Below are 16,443 nucleotides of genomic sequence, written 5' to 3'. Positions count from 1 at the left end.
GTGAGTCATCTGCCCCCTCCCTGCCCCGTTCTAACCTCACCCGTTCGATCACGGGCTGTGCTTCTCCCGGGGTGCCTCGCCGGTCCGCTGGAGAAAGCGTGCGGACGCTCGGCCTCCTCCGGGCGGCACGGGGCTTCCTCCTGGGGAAAGGCTGCCGCCTTCCTCCTGCGGGACGGCAGGAGCTCCCCCACGGACAGCTTCAAACGCAGTAGCGTTAAGGTGACAGAAGCTGCTTTCTGAAAGGTGGACAACTCTTACTCGGCGCTTACCGGGACCCCATCCCTTTAAATCAACGCTGTGTGCGTCGAAAGCAAATTAAAAACAAACAAATAAAACAAAACCACCACAGTAAAAACCGAGGAGGGGGGCGAGAGACGGGGTGACCCTACACCACTGTGCCGAGGCGGCCTTACAAAAGGCCCTGCTGACGAGGTTTAACCCTCCCCAGCGCCCATCAAGCCCCTCTGGCCGACTGCTGGGCGTGGGGGCCGCGCTGCTCCACCGGCGGGGAAGAGGACAGACGTAGCCCCTCAGCTGTGCCCCGTCAGCGGCGCGGCCTTTCTCCTCATCGGGCCGCGGAGCCTCCGGCCACGCGGGGGCTGAGGGACGGCGGCTAACAGAACGAACGCGCGTGCCTGCTGCCCTGCCCGTACAGCTCCGAGCTACCGCAAAGCACAGCCGGGCGCGGGAGGGGCAACCGGGCGCTCTGTCGCACTGCCGGAAGACGGCGTCGCGCTTTGCGGCCCGGCTGCCCCTGAGAAGAAGCTAGGAAGCCCCGTTCGGCCTTTTCCCGGTGCCGCCGCTGAGGGGAGGGTGAGTGTCCGTGGGAGCTCCGGCCTCCGCCGCCCTACCCGCCCCCGCTGCCCCGGCAGCGCTAATGCTGTCTCTCTCTGTCTTGCAGGAGCAGCTATGCCGGCCAAGGGCCCCTTGCAGAGCGTCCAGGTCTTCGGGCGGAAGGTGAGGCCGGGGCGCCGCGGCCCGCTCCGTCTCCTCGTTGTCGGGTTGGGCCGCGCCCTGCGGCCCAACGCGCTCGCGGTCCCTCGGCCCCAGCTCGGGGGCACTGGCAGCGGCTCCTCGCTAGGGCCGTGTGCAGGGCTGGTGCGCGGCACGGCCGCCCGTGCTCAGGCCTGCTCGGCAGCCCACGTGTCTCGCTCCGTAGGTGCTGGGCCGCGCCGTGTTCCCGGCACCGCGCGGGAGCGGGGGGAAAGATTTACTCTCTTAGGGCATGAACTCGGGTCCTCATGGGTCGGAGCTCTGCCCTCTCTCTCAGGGGTGGCCGCCACTGTCGTCCCAGGCATAGGTGCGTCGCTCATTATTGCTGGTGTGCGACAGCCACGTTATGAGGCGGCAGTGGGAAGATTAAAGTTCGCACTGCTGGGACCCAGTGGCTCGAATAATCCTAGGTAACAGGCTTTTGTGAGGAAATGAGTCACAAAAATACCGTGTTGTAGAAGGGAGGGGGTGTCTTGCCCGTATTCATAACTAAATACAGCATTGATAACTCTAAATATAATTTTATTGTGGTGATGCCTTAATATTATGAGTCAATACCTGGGAACGTAAGGAACAGTACTGTTTTGTTTAGTGTGAGTTGTTGATCTTAGGCATAACGCTAAAGATTTTTGGATTATTAAAACTAAATAGAAATTCACTCCACATTGCTAGTGCAAAAATGAAATGCTGTACTAATGCAGATTTGGATTTTTAGAAAACAGCAACCGCTGTTGCCCACTGCAAGAGAGGAAATGGCCTCATTAAAGTGAATGGAAGACCTCTGGAAATGATTGAGCCCAGAACTCTGCAGTACAAAGTAAGCATCCATCCATTCCCTCTCCTCCTTCCCCACCTCTTGTGGCCCCCACCTTGGATGTTAAAATAATTTTATATGCATAATTGTTTGGGAAAGGAGAAGAGTTGCTTTCCTTATTGGCAGTGCTAAATTTTTGGTTCTGTGTTTCCTGGTTACCTGAAACGTAGATGCTGTTACGAAAATTCAGAAAACTGTCCTTCTATGGTTGCCTTGTTGGGAAGGGTGGGCTTTTTGCTTAACTATATTAATGTATGTTAATGTAATTATGAGAATTATTTTCAGCACTTCACATTTATTTTTTTAAATTAAAATGGGTAACTTTAAAACCCTCCTTTTTAAAAGATTGTTTAGGACTTAATGAAATAGGTCTTTGAACAGTGCTGAGAGAATCTAAAACTGACTAGATAACTATAAAGTATAATAAATAGTGGAGAAGCCCACTTGCAAATTACTTAAGATCTTCAATTTTAATAAACTTGATTTATTTTTCTGGTGTAGTTACACCATTCTACTTAAACTGTTCCCTTGCTCTTAATTCACTTGTGCATATGCTTTGCTATTAAGATTTCTGAAACTTAAGACTTCAGTAAATTTATTTTGTAGGTGAAGTAGTAGTAGATGTCAAAGAACTCTGCAAGAGGTGTGCTTTATTTGGGTGTGTGCTTGTAAAATGGAGGCTTCATTTTTCAGAACATTCAGTACCTTCACATCTGATAAACCTACTGCAAGCTCTAATCCTTGTTTCTGATCACAAATTAATTTTCTCTCTGTGTTTTGTTTCCCAGCTGCTTGAACCTGTCCTCCTCCTGGGGAAGGAACGGTTTGCTGGTGTTGACATCAGAGTCCGTGTAAAGGGTGGTGGCCATGTAGCACAGATCTACGGTATGATTTTTGGTGGGATCTCTGGTGTGGGCTAGAACAGGTCAAGCGACATATTTGAGAGGCTTGTGTTTAGAACAGTAACTTTGCATCTCGATGTTCTGTTTCTTTTTCGACTGCGCAAGTATAGTTTTCATAAAGGCTTAGTAGTTATATTTTATGTGGAAAGCTGGAACATCTAGAGTAAATTGAATGAAGTAAACTGATGAAATTTTGAGAAAATGTGAGGAAATGATCTTTGTGTCATGCAGTGTGACAGGACAGTTCAGGTGCAGCTGAGCACAAAGATCCTGGGAGGGAAAATGGGGATTTATCATTTGAAATTATATCTTCAGTTGTAAACTTCCATTGTTGTTCCGAAGCATCTTTCAGCTGACCTGCAAAGCTAGGAGCTTTTTTCCCTTGCAGAGAAGATTGACAACATACTTCATTAGGTGTTGATAGAGTTGCTCTTTACAAATGATAGATTTGTCCTGTTTCGGTTTTAGTGAAGTGGAGCTGAAGCTGCATTAAGAACAGAGACATGTTTCAGTCTCAAAGTTGATTACGTTAGTTTTCCAGAAAATTCAGATTTCCACTAAACCTCTGATTTTCATGTTCTGACAGATTCCAGCCTAAAAAACCCTTTACAGTTATTCCCATACTCCTGGTTTGAGTTCAGATCACTGTGGTACTGTGCTACAGGCGTATTTTATTGGGGTGTGCTAGAAGAGCAGCTCATACCGTCATATTGTCCCTTTTGCCTCCGTAGCTTTTGAACACACCGATCAATTTTATCCTTGCTGAAAAGTACAGGCACTTCAGAGAACTGTGTTTCTGAGGATTTTGAAAGTTGGCTGCTTGTAGGTAGAAGATAAACCTACATTAGTAGTTTGGAGAGAAGGTGATCAAGACTGCCCTTGTTCAATTCCTTGGCTAGCTGGCAGTTGTCAAATCAACAAATGAACCGTGGGTGGCCTCTTGGCACAGATTTCTTCAGATTCGCCAAAGTAAAGATCACGTGGAGTATGTGGGAGGGGAGATTAAGGAGGGAAAGGACAATTTGGCAGAAAAGAAGACAGCAAGTTTCTCAGATAACTGGCACTTTGTGTTTAAGTTTTAAATACCTTTGCAGTCCTTACTGATCCATTATCTTTTGGGTTTTTTTTTAACAGCTATCCGTCAAGCTATTTCCAAAGCATTGGTGGCTTACTATCAAAAATGTAAGTTGTTTTAATTGTTGCCTTAAGTGGAAATGTATGGCTTCTGGTAGTTATGGTGCAAAAAATGTTAATAGGGATTTGTTCCATGTGAAACTTCTTAAACTGAAGACTATTTTTTTTTTAAACAGATGTTGATGAAGCTTCTAAGAAAGAGATCAAGGATATTCTAATCCAGTATGATAGGACTCTGCTGGTTGCAGATCCTCGCCGTTGTGAATCAAAGAAATTTGGAGGACCTGGTGCTCGTGCACGCTACCAGAAGTCTTACCGTTAAAATTGTTCTACGGTCATGTGACAGACAATAAACATCAAGAGAATTTGATAAATTTCTTGTTTCCAAATTGCGGTTTTCTGTGTGGGTAATTTTTTCACTCTTTTAATATTGATACACAAATTGATTGGTATTAAAGTAAAATCAAAGGGCTGTTGACAGTCCTCTTTTATCATAGTAAGCCTAGGTAGATAGGCTCTTGGGAATAAAGAAAAGCTTTCTCCTGCTGAGGAATGCCTGGTTATCGGAACATAAAGAAGGCTCACATCCTATTTTTTGTGGGTACGTGCAACAGTGTGGCTGTTCATTAAAGCAGAGTTCGGTCTCTGCCTTTCTGGTAAATCTAGATGAACGTGGGCCTTTTCCAGTACCTGGATGGCCACTCTTCGTGGTGGTGTGAACCAATGTGAGGAGGCCATGTTCTTCCCATGTGAAAATGTCTGTCTCAGCCTGGTTACAGACCGTAGTGCATGAGAGACTGGATCTGACTCCTGGCTGCTAACTTATACATTGTGTGTTACGTGACTTGGTTCTGTTTTACCTCAAACCAGGACACAGCCCAAGTGTAATGCAGAACATTAAACATCTTCCCACATTCACTTCCGTGCTGGCAGTTGGTGTTCTTGCAAAGGGCTTCTCTTTCCCTTGTATGTTCACCTGAAATACCACACTGATAGTGGAGTTCCAGGCACCACTATGGAATATTTCATGGCGATGAGTATTGTCCATCTGCACGAACGGCTTTTGTTTATGCTTGGAATTTACTCCCTTGAGGGTCACTCCCTCAACATGGTACTGAAGTGGGTATTCAGGCAGCTGTTCTAAAATTTGTATTTAAAGTTTACATTGTCAAAACCAAAGTAGTTATGGGGATAGGGAAAGGAGATCTAGGGAAGTTCTGCCATACCAGATAATACAGAGGTATAGTTTTCTGGATTAGTCTACGTGTAGGGAACTCTTTTTTTTTTTTTTTTTTTTTTTTTTTTTAAAAAAAAGATTTACAAACCCCATACAGTCTGTTTCAAAAATAGTATGTTGTAAATATAGAACAAAGAGGATTTTGTGTTAACAAATAAGATTGAGTTTAAATTCATCCAACTGCATGTTCACAGAGTACAAGCACAGAGGGGTATAGGCCTGGAGAGTAACACTAAATAATATAATAAAAAAAAAAAATAATCCGGAAAAATCCTTTTGGAAGCCGGACAGTTGCTTATGTCATGAGCCAGGTGAGGCAATTTGGAGGCCTTAGGGAAGAAAGGGGGAAAAACCTGGCGTTGAAAATGCGAGAGTGATTTTGAAATGTCTAGCTAGGGGTGTGTGTGTATCAAACATGAAAAGAGATGTTGGAGAAGTTCCAGCTTCTCGTCCACTGAAACTGAAGATTTTTGTTCTGGAAGAGATCTGGGGACAAAGAAAAAGAGTAAAGCTCTGAGTAAGACATGGGATGCGCTAACAAAAGGCTGTTGGAAAGGCTAATTCTGTCTCTGTGAAGAGTTGCAAGTAATTGAGTGAGGCCTTGGATGTGAGCTGGCCCAACAGGCATGGGAACAGCCCTGGACTGTATTTTCCTGTGTTTGAAAACCAGTTTGCGGAGGAACTGGAAGAAACTTTGGAGACGAAGTAACGAAGAGCCTGACTTCTGCTGTGTTGCTCTCTAAGCCTGAAATTTTTATAGGAATAGCTTGATACTTGGGCCTTCTGTTGGGCTTTCTATTAATGTGGTGTTTCTTCTCTCACTCGTTTAATGGTAGGTCATTTCAGTGCACTTGGTCAACACAAAGTTAAACCAGCTTCTGTTGTGAGCTGGGTTGGAGAATTGGAAAGAATAGCACAACTTTGCCCTTTTGCTCGTAGCTTTTTATAAATGTTAACAGTTGTTATATGTCTCTGCTTTTTCTGCATTTAAGGCATCTTCACTGAAGTGTAGTTATTCAAGAGTTAAACGAGTAACTTCAGCAAATTCCTTCTGAAAAGGAATTCTCCATCCATCTCCCATTTTAGCTGTCAGCATCTGCCACAAAAAATACTGCATTACATGACCTGAATAGAAGTAGAAAACTCTTGTTCAAACCCCTCACGCTCCCATGGAAATGGAGGAGACTGTTGTATATTCTATTGCCAATTTACGTACCAAGATTTTTTGTTTTACACTAAGTGAAGGAAATACTCTATTCCAGACACTTGCTGCTCTTTGGCAAGATGCATGGTTTGCTTTCCTCAGTCCCCCTTTTCTGCACCCTCAGATCTGACCCGTTTCTCGTCCAGTGAGTTCCTCAGAGTTTCTACCTTTGTAGTAGAGTTGCTCACAAATAATTCTTGCTCTTGGGCTGCTGAAAAGGGCAATGTTCTGCCTCCCAGCCTGGCTTTCTAAGGAAAAGACGCTATGCAGGGCTAACTTCAAATTTGCTTACTTGAATTCCTATGAGTTTTGTGAAAATTGGCGTCTCGGTAGATGTTAATTAGCTTCAGCTGAGGAGAAATAATCCTTTTAGCCGTTTGGCTCGTGTGGTGACTGAAAAGCAATGGCTCGCTCCTTGCTCAGGAAGTGCGTGCTGCCCTGCCAGTTGGCACGTAGGCACCCTGTGCTGTGGCTCGTCCAAAGCCGATTCTTCCCTGGCTGTTAGAGCAGCTGGACACAGGGACGGAGAGAGGACACCAAGGTGTGAAAGTCAGGGAGACAAGGGGAGATGCAATACCTGATGCCAGTAACCTTAGGGATGGATTTCACAGTTATGGGGAAACCCGATGTATCGTCTCTGTCTGCCTGCAGAACAGCTTGTAACAATTGGGGATTTTTATTTTGCTGTTCTTTTATGGAAGGGCTGAAAATAAAACTTGCATTGCTACTAATATATCCAGAGATGATATCTGCATGTCATTTCTTCAACCAAAAGGCATAATAAAAATGCTTTCTGAACTGAACTCTGGTCCTATAAAAATGCCCCATTAATCCTGTAGAGTGATGTCATTCCCACAGACTTGCTTTCTAAATGAGAAATGTTCAAGGAATCGGGCTGGTGTCTGCCTGGGTGGCTGAAGGTTTTTATTCTAAGCAGTTACTTACTGATCACCCACTAGAGGGCTTAACTTCATTGGGGAAGTGTAACTACCGTGATGTTTGAAGGTGTAAGGAGGAAAACCTGTTCATACAAATGTTTCCTTTCCTGATGTCCTGATTCTGCAGGGATGGCAATCAAGCTCTTGTCATTGAGCATCCTGCTCTGGCCAGAGACACACTTCCACAGAGAAACAGTAACAGTTTGATCTTCAAGCCCCCAGTGAGTTCTTGAGCAGCTGGTTCTTAGAAGAGAAGAAACGCCTCTAATCTCGTATCCTCCAGCTCTTTCATTAGTTTCACTGATGCTAATCCTCAGGATCATCCGGTGTGCACATCAAAATGTGGCCTCACTTGAATTCTTTGTTGACAATACCAGTTCAGTGAAGGCTGGAGTGTGAGCTCTAGAAAGTACCATGTTTTGGTAACGATGCCAGAGGATCTAATTCCAATGCAGGGCAAGCTTGTACCTGTGGCACTGCAGGCCACTTTCTCATCCTGATAAACTGTGTGACCCATATATAAAATTAGGTCCTCTCAAATGTTATGTTGGAAAATTTGGGGCAAATTAATTCTGACTGTAATATACAAATATATTAACATTGAAATCTTTAAATTTTATTTTTAAAGAAAAATCTGTAACTTAAAAATGTAACACTAGCATTTTTAAAGTATGGACTGCTGTGTTCTGTATTGTGGTTTTTTTTTTTTACAAGTGATTATTTTCTAATGCATTTTTTTCTGTTCACATTTTTTTCACAACTCCCAATCTGTGAGTATTCTACTACTTGTGTGGATAATGTGTGTCCTTGCCTTGATCTTATTTGATTCAATTTTTTTTTATCTCTTTGTTAATACAGTCCTCTGAGTACAGTTTCAGTGTACTTGGCTGAGTCATTCTTTTTCCTTATTAGCTAACATCTTTCATGTGCCTGGGACTGTGCTGTTTTCTACCCTGTCTTGAGCAGAGGTATCCAGACTTAATGAAACCTGTTGCTCTAACTCATACAAAGTTCCTTTGCAGATGATGACACTTGGCCTTCTTTTTAAACATTAGAAGTTAAACAACTGTGAAATACTAACATACACCAAATATTCCCTCAACTCCTCAACTTTGCTATAGAAAAATTGAAAAAAAAAAAAAAGGCTATGTTTGATAGTTTCTGTTAAATCAAAAGAGTTCATTTATATTAATGGAAAGATTTATTTGTGATGCTGCATATGAAGCATGGTGTGAAATGTGGCCTTGAGGAAGGGAAGAATCCCAGATCAGATTTCTTAGAAGACTTTGAAACAGTTTCTAAACCACGTTTACCTTGAAAGTAAGATAACCCAGAGACTGGTAATGATATTTGGAAGCCTTAATGCTTGGGTTCATCTCAGCTTGAGAGCAACCTGAGACATTGTCCTCTAAGAGTAGATTTATGAGAGGCGAAATGTTGATTAGCCTCTGTGACCTCCTACAAGGTAGGTGCCTACGTCTTGTACACAGTCTGTGAGTATGACTAGATGAGTGTGTCAGTTTGGATCAGCAACTCACTTCTTTTGCTTCTGCTTGCAGTCTGGAGTGCTTTTGGACCACGTGGAGGAGATGAAATTAAGCTGGGAGATGCAATCCAGCTGCAGATAAGCAGCCAGCCCATGGGACCAGCCTGGAGCTAGTCAGAAGTAAAAACAAAGCCAAAAACCTCTTGAAATGCCAATTGTGTGACTGTCAGCTTCTCAGATCCAACAATAACAAAAATAATTCTTAAGAAATACTCCAAACACAGTGTAGCATTATAACAGATACCAGTTTGCAGTAAGTATCCTTGGGCTGCCCGTGGTCCTGAACGTGCACGAGTACCGTCAGCTGCTGTGGGGACACAGGGTTTTGTCTTTGTGGTTGGAGAGGTTGAGTGTTTTCCTTTGCCTTCTCCTCTAGTCCAGCTGAGGAGTGGGAAAGAAAAAGGGCTAGAAGAAATGACAGGAAAACTTTTTACCTGAGAGAGGCCGTCAACTTCTAAATTTTATTTTGGTCCAAACCTACTTTCTGTAGCATGTTCAGAGGGTGTCACAAAGTACATCCAAGGAAGAGTGGAAGGTTAGACCAAAGATAGGCTTCACACAGTAAAATGAGCAGTAGCGGTTTCAATTACTATTATATGTGTCTTTAAAACTGCACTTTTTAACTATTGTATTAATGTTAGGGTAAAGCAGGTAAGATATTTCTATTTTAAAGTATGAAAATTTTTAATTTTGGTGAAATTATATTTTTATATTTTAATGAAAATTAGAAACAAACCCCATTGGCCCTGTTGAATCTTTCTCCTTTTTGCTAATATGAAATTTTCATAACATGTTTTATTAGAAATGAATAATTATCCTCTAGGAAGCTTTCTTTTGGGGTATAAGCAAACTATACACAAAAATGTGTCTAAAATATTCTTAAAAATCCCAGTGTATTATTTAATGGCAGTTCAAGTCTCTCCTCCTAGAACAGGTAAGGAACATTAATATGTTAATCTCCAAAACCATCTGGTTATAATTTAAACAGTAGCATCATTGCAGGGTCTTGCAAAAATATTTCACTGTAGTTAGCAATAAAGGGCAGCACTCAGCACAAGCCTCAAAGTGCACAAAGGTGTGTGACGACTGAAGGAACTCTCAAACCATCATGACAGGGCAACATTTCTCTGTCATTGTCTGCTATGTTATAAAGGGCCGATTCAATTCAACGGAGGAGTAATACTTGCAGGTCTAGTGAAAGTGTAACTAATACAGACTCTGCTGAGGAGTTACCATGCATTACTAATGCAGCCAGACAGTTGTATGCAAGACTTGCAAAGCTCCTGACGCTGTATGTAGCTACCAAGCTTGGTGTCTCCTTTGCTTTTCCTTTTTTGCATTGCATTATTTTAAATAATGCATCCAACTATCTAACTTTTAAGGCATTTACACACGCTGTAGAAATACATAGTTCTAAGATGCCATCGTAACCAAAGCCATTAATTTGGATAAGTTTCCTATTACTAAGTTATACTGAAATGAACGTTGTGGGAAGGCTCAGTTTAATGATACCGTGGAGTATATTCTTGCTTCATTCATTGCTGTCCTCTTTGCAAGGTAAGAAATTTATTTCATTTTTGTAGTAATACTAACTTTAAAAAAGACTTTTTCTAAATATTTTAATATTGCAGCTCCTTCATTTTATATCATTAAATAGCAATTTTTTAAAGCCTTGCTGGAATTCATAAATCAAAAAGGTTTTTAAACACAGCTTAAAAAAACTATATATCATCATTCTGTCTTACAGGTGTAGAAACTTAAATATAGCTCTTACATATATTGTTTTAAAAAGATACATTTGTATATCTGAATTTGTTACAAAACAATTATTTAGGAACGAAATTTAAGTTTCTTGGCTTTCTTACCATTATTGCCAGATAAGTAAGTGTCTAATGATTTTCAATGGGGTATGATTCTGTTTGAACAGACTGCACCTGCAGTTTGTTTACACATTTGTAGAATGCTAAGGTAATTAATCACTCTTCTGGTTATATAAATGATCCTATTTTCTATAAAATGCAAATGGACCTTGTAGATAGTCTTCTTGCAGCAGTTACAAAGACTTCTGAAGCAATATGAGAAAGGTGTTTTTTTTTTTTTTTTGTTTGTTTTTTTTTTAAAGCATGGACTCTAGAGCATTTTAAATGATTTACAATTGAGTCTTACAAGTAACATTCAGAAAATGGTTGTAGGTAACCACCCTAGAAGTTTGATTCTGGAAAGCGCTGACCGACCTTTGTATTTTACCAGTTTTGTTCTGAGCATCTGAAGAGCTATGAACCCTTTGCTCTTTTTCATGGTATCATGTACCAGAACTGAGACCACGGAAACTTGCAGGTGATGAGTACTTGAGAGAATCAAACTCTCAGGAAAGAAAGCACATAGTGCTACATCCCTTGGAAACAGAACAAGTTTGTATAAAAACGCTCTGGAAAACTTAAGATCATTAAAGAACAAAATTCAATAGTGTTTAAACTTGACAAACTGTTTGCCAAATGCAGACTGAGGTTGTAGAAAAAAGATTTAACTTGATGACTTCTTAATCTACAGGATCTTATTGCAAGCTTTCTCTTTTGAGAAGAACTTCAAGGTAAGATTTTATTCCTTATTTGTCAAGTCCTGCAAACAGAACAGGAATGAATAAGCATGATGCAGTGCAAGTTAGAAAGTAAAATATAGCCTTGAATTCACCATGTAAAATGCCATGTACATGTACATTGGATGTATAACACTTTCCGAATGTTTACAACTGTTTTCAAAGAATTAACATAAAGGGCATGGGTCCTCTGTTTGAAAAATGGAGGTCCTTATGAAAAATGATACTTCTGTGGCTTTGAGAAAGCTTAAAGGAATAATGGAATGAAACCAGGATGAGATCATGATTTCATGACTGGAAAAATACATTAAATGATTACCCTTCTACAGTTTTAATTGCATGATAAAATCCTAGTTGCTATTTGAAGCGCAGAAAAGTAAGTGCTATACAGCCTTAAAATAAACATTTTCAATACGAGTTTTCATGTAGAAGCTGAAATCCAAACAAAACCCAAACTAGGGAATGTTCCTGATCCCATTGAATTAAATGGGAACTATGCCATGAATTTCAATGGAAGCATCCAGTCAGATGTAGCTTTGGATGTCTAATGAGCTCTAATACATCTAGCAAACACACATGCATGTCAAATGATATGCCATCTTGGACTGTTGATAAAACTAAGTGTGTTTTATAGTTTGATGCCCTTGTTTCTAAACTTAATCACAAATTTAAGGCAGCTACAGCTGGAGAGTCATCTCTTGCTATTAAAAGTGCCATCACAGAATATCCAAATAACACTTGGGGGAACTCGCAGCCACTCACCTGCAACATCAAGTAAATATGAAGCTGCTTTACAATTTTGTATCCTGTCATGTGAGCTTATTTTGCCTATTTGCGTCTTCCCCACAAGCTCCATGTATCTCCCTGTCCAAGCAGAGATCGGAGTGATGCCCAATTCTGTAAAATGAGACCACAAAAAGAAAAAAAAAGAAAAAAAAATCACCTTTTTAAATGTTAACCCAAGAAAGACCTCTTTGATAAAGTGATGGTAATCAGAGAGAAACACTTCTGTCTGGGGAGCTGCTTATTCAGGTTGCTCCAGAGACCTTTGATTATACAAGATCCTTTTTGTTTTCTTCCAGAAATGAGTTTAATGCAACTCGACAGAAAAGAGATCTTGTAACAGCTGAGGTAGGTAATACCTCCAAAAATGGGAGGGAGGGGAAACCCTCCCCCCTTTTCTGCTCTGGGCCTTTGCTGTCCTTACAAAGGAGCCTTTGTGGGGAGAAGGGTCGCAGTAACAGGAGGACAGTGAGGAGGAGCAGCTATTCCCTACCTGCCCGGACCTCGTCTCAGCCCGTGGCCTCATGCCTTCATTCATCTTCAGCAAAGCCCTGGTGGGTGACCCACCCTGAGGAGCTGACTGACGCACACCATGGGAAATAAAACCTCGACGCCTCCGTCTTTTGTGAGGACGAACAGAGCGCCCTGGAAAGCTGCTAGTGTTTGGTGAGAGGCACAATGGTGGTGCCGCCTCCAAGGCTCCCTCCCACACGTGGTGCTGTGGTGACCCTCGTTCCCACCGCCCCAGCCTACCACTGCCTCAAATTTAGTAGTAAAGGGGAGAATCTGATTCCCCCGCTGGTACATGCCTCAGGCTACAGAGCTCAAGCAAGACTTATAACCCTGTTCAATGGGGGCAGGCGGGAAGCCCAAGGTGGTCCCTCCTCATGGCCTTGTGGGGAGCCTGAAGCCCAGCCATGGATGATTTTCTCTGAGTCCCTTCGAGATCTACGTGTCTCCTGACTGAGTTGGAAGGTAGCTGGTCTGAAATGCTGTGCGCAGGTGAATGGAGCCTCTGAGAGAAGCGGGCCCATGGGATGGATGGTGTCCCAGGAGGGCCTTCAGCAGGAAAGTGCTGTTGCAACGGGGGTGCTCTACCTCCCTGAAATAACACAAAGGCCTCGTTTCCTGAGGAGGACATCTCAGAGTAATGGAAAACGGGGAATAGAAATAGGTCTTGTTGTGCCAGGAGGGAAAAGATCCTTTCTGGCTAGTGATGGGCCGTGGGGACCAGGAATAGTTTTGGTGCCGGGGCCTTCCAGATAGTGATTTGATGAAGTCCATTTCAGGTTGATTTTAGACAGATTGTGCTACTTGGATGCATGCATCCCACAAAGTATTTCCAGTTGGAAAAGGGAAGTTTTTATGTCACTGTATGAGGCATTAGTGAGAGTTACCCTAACCTGTTCCTTGAGATCCATTAGTTCAGACTTCAGACATGGAGAATGACTGGCGGCAGGAGGGAAGAAAGACATTAGCTTACAGGGGAAGACTTAGGCAATTTGTTTTGTTTAGTTGTACAGCTGAAGGCCGTGTGTATACGTCAGCGAGGAGCATAGAAGGGTAACTGTTTTCTCATAGCACATCAGAGAGGGAATAAACCACAGGGAAGAGCTATTTAAGCAAAAGGGCCAAACTTCATAAGCCCAAAGGTTTTAAACTGGCCATGAAAAAATGTAAGAGGGAAATATCTAACTACCCAGCACTTCACCCTGGTAAACTTTCAGACTAGTTTAGACTGATCAGACTAGTGGGGGCAAAAACCCCAGAGTGCTTTCAGCCTGGAATGGGATCAGTTCTTGGAAGGGACGATGAGACGTGACAAACTGCAGTAGCAGACCCAGTAGCTGGGTCAGATCCAGGGTTCCTTATAGTCCGATGCTCCCCGATTCCTTAATGAGACAGGAAGCAGATCAGGCAGATATGCCTCCTCTGTTATTTGGGATGAACCAAAAGGCAATTATGAAGGATCTCAAGGAGGACATGAAATCCATTGCAGCTGGAGTGGCCACAATGGGATGATCAGGGTGCGTGCACAGAGCATGAGTTAGGGGAGAGGCGGAAATGGAGGGATATCCCATCTCCGAGGTCTTCAACTATTGGTATTTGACCAAATTGAAAAGGGCAGGAGTGTTTTCTGTTCCCTCACTCTTTCTCCCAAATGTAAATGCAAAACTCCCCTGGTGGAGCCCCACTCATTCATTGGCACTAGCAAAGTGGAAGACATGGAAAGGAGGCCGTCGGTGATGTCATGGTGGATTTATATCTTTCCCCATCCTCCTGAAAGCTGAGCTTCCCCTTCCCATGGTGCTGGCTGCGATGGTCACTGCCTTCCCTGCTGTCCCAGGCTGCTGATCCCTCCTGCAGTGCCCGTGGCCTTGCCATATGCTGGCCAAGCTGCAAGTTGCTTTTCTGTATTAAAATAACCTTCAAAGTCCTAACCCAGCATTAGGCTGCAATGCCTCAGGCTCATATCAACTCATTTGTAAAGCACAAACACTGATTTTGCTTTTATGTTTCTCTGTCAGATTCGATCTGCCTCTCCTCGGTCGCACCTTCATGGGGCCTTGACGCGGAGTCCGCCAGGAGGTCAGTGCTGTGCTCCTCACACACGAGAGGAGTGGTGCTCCTGAAAATGCTGCCTTCCTACCAGCTCTTCTGTGTTACCGTGCATTGTGAAAGCCCTCCTTATTACGTCCCCTACAAAACTAATTTTCTGGTTTTATCCATTAGTTAAATTATGGAAAATTCCTGTTAAAATTATACTTTCAAAATAATGCCTTACAACCAAATCTGAACAGCTAACTAAGCTAATCCTTTGATTTTTTTTTTTTTTTAAAGTTTAGTTCCATTGCAGTTTTTCTTTTCTGCCACTTTTTCTGGTCTTGGCAGAGGATGTAAGTATACGAGAGGTGCGTAACTGGTTATGTGAAGGGATGGCAGTGCTCAGGTAATGAGCACGCAGCTGCTCCTGGAGGGTTTTAGGCATTGTACAAATATGTGAAGCAGGTCCAAGCCACAGAAGTTGTTTGGCAGAAAAGTTCATTGTATGCAACTGAACTTTGGTATCCTTCTTGGAAAATTCATAAGCCTGGGTAGGTGCTTTCTGTTGTGTTTTTCGATGTAAATTTATTATGTCGTTTTACAGCTTGCAATTCTAACAGCAACAAAGAAGTTTTCCACATTAGTGCTGTTCTATAAACAGTATTTTCTGCCTTATCAGTATTTTCAGAGTATCTGCGTATATTTGGAAAGCAATTCTTAAATGGGAAAAATTCAAAACTAAGCATGGAAAGGAGTTTTCACAGTGAAGGCTGATGTTCTGAATAGTTGGTACCTTCTGTGTGTGCTTTACTGTAAAGGTCCCGGTTTGTTCCCATTTAATGTTCCCATTTAATGCCACTAGCAGCTTTACCACGGCTTCACTAGGAGTGGAAGGCCCTGTTTATTTCATTTACTTCCTGCTTTTTGCAATGCTTTTTTAATCTCCATCAGTAAGACTTCAAGTGTTTGTATCTAGGGTAATCCTCCCCCGAGAAGGAAAGCAATCATCTGCAAAACCTGATGAAATTTTGCCTTAAGACTACCTTTCTTCTCCACTTTTGGGGAACTATAATTTAGACCCACCTCAGTGAATGGTTAGTAGATGACAGTGAGGTGATAGCTTCCAAACAGACTATAAAACCCTTTAATGAAACTGCTTTTTGGAAACAATTATTAATTATAACATAAAACAAACCATTACCATGGAATCTTAAGTCTCTGACTCCAGTCACTTCTTAAGCAGAAATAACCTTTTAACAGACTTTTTTTTTCTTTTTGCATGGGGGGAAGGTTATTTATAATTGGTTTTGACTCTGTAAATTATATATTCTGGACTGTTCATAAGCTGAATGTACCCTTTGCTGCAGTGCTTAAGAGGGAGGAGCTGAACATATATATAAATTGTGCTGAATTTGGTCAATTAGAATAATCTGTGTCCTGTGTATTTCCAGATCAGCAGGACTGGGATTTGGTTTCTTTACATGGGAACTTGACCTTTTGTTTGCTGGGAGGAGGTTGACCTTTTGCTCCTTTGTTAGTTTACAAGTCTCAAACCAAATGAGAGAACCTTGCTTCTCTTTTAACCAAGGAACACAAAGGATAAAATTAAGTAAATGTTAAAAACTGGAGGTTGTTGTTGGTTAATTTTCTTAGCTAATATAGCTGCTTATGGTTTAACAATAAACATATTTAATATGGATCTCTCAGCCTGTTTGCAAAATACTGCATCTACGAAAACTATCTACTCAATAC

General features: G+C 42.3%; 2 protein-coding genes across 3 annotated transcripts in view; both read left to right on the top strand.

Annotated features, from left to right (window-relative positions):
* The first annotated feature begins 440 nt into the window (after positions 1-440).
* On the top strand, positions 441-4,760 carry RPS16 (ribosomal protein S16). 2 transcript variants are annotated; one of them, XM_074168123.1, is made up of 6 exons: positions 441-813; positions 902-957; positions 1,709-1,810; positions 2,596-2,692; positions 3,844-3,891; positions 4,020-4,760. In XM_074168123.1, exons 2-6 carry the CDS (start codon positions 910-912, stop codon positions 4,163-4,165), a joined length of 441 nt encoding a protein of 146 aa, XP_074024224.1. In that variant the 5' UTR covers positions 441-813; positions 902-909; the 3' UTR covers positions 4,166-4,760. The 2 variants fall into 2 exon arrangements, with proteins under 2 accessions (XP_074024224.1, XP_074024225.1); XM_074168124.1 differs by lacking the exon at positions 441-813 and having other exon boundaries at positions 910-957; positions 1,709-1,759.
* Positions 4,761-10,246: 5,486 nt separating this feature from the next.
* OTOGL (otogelin like) overlaps positions 10,247-16,443 on the top strand; it is a 92,940-nt gene continuing 86,743 nt past the window's right edge. Inside the window, exon 1 of the mRNA XM_074167572.1 lies at positions 10,247-10,325. Coding sequence (XP_074023673.1) covers positions 10,247-10,325 — 79 coding nt within the window. The remainder of the gene's footprint in view (positions 10,326-16,443) is intronic.

The sequence above is a fragment of the Numenius arquata genome, chromosome 2 (genome assembly GCF_964106895.1).
Source record: "Numenius arquata chromosome 2, bNumArq3.hap1.1, whole genome shotgun sequence".
Classification (NCBI taxonomy): domain Eukaryota; kingdom Metazoa; phylum Chordata; class Aves; order Charadriiformes; family Scolopacidae; genus Numenius; species Numenius arquata.
This window is presented reverse-complemented; position numbering and strand designations above follow the sequence as displayed.

Bases quoted from the DNA above. Each gene is read 5' to 3' on its own strand.
- RPS16 (XM_074168123.1), top strand. From the start codon at position 910: ATGCCGGCCAAGGGCCCCTTGCAGAGCGTCCAGGTCTTCGGGCGGAAG. The intron at 1,811-2,595 runs GTAAGCATCCAT...TTTGTTTCCCAG, and splicing joins CCAGAACTCTGCAGTACAAA to CTGCTTGAACCTGTCCTCCT. The intron at 3,892-4,019 runs GTAAGTTGTTTT...TTTTTTAAACAG, and splicing joins GGTGGCTTACTATCAAAAAT to ATGTTGATGAAGCTTCTAAG.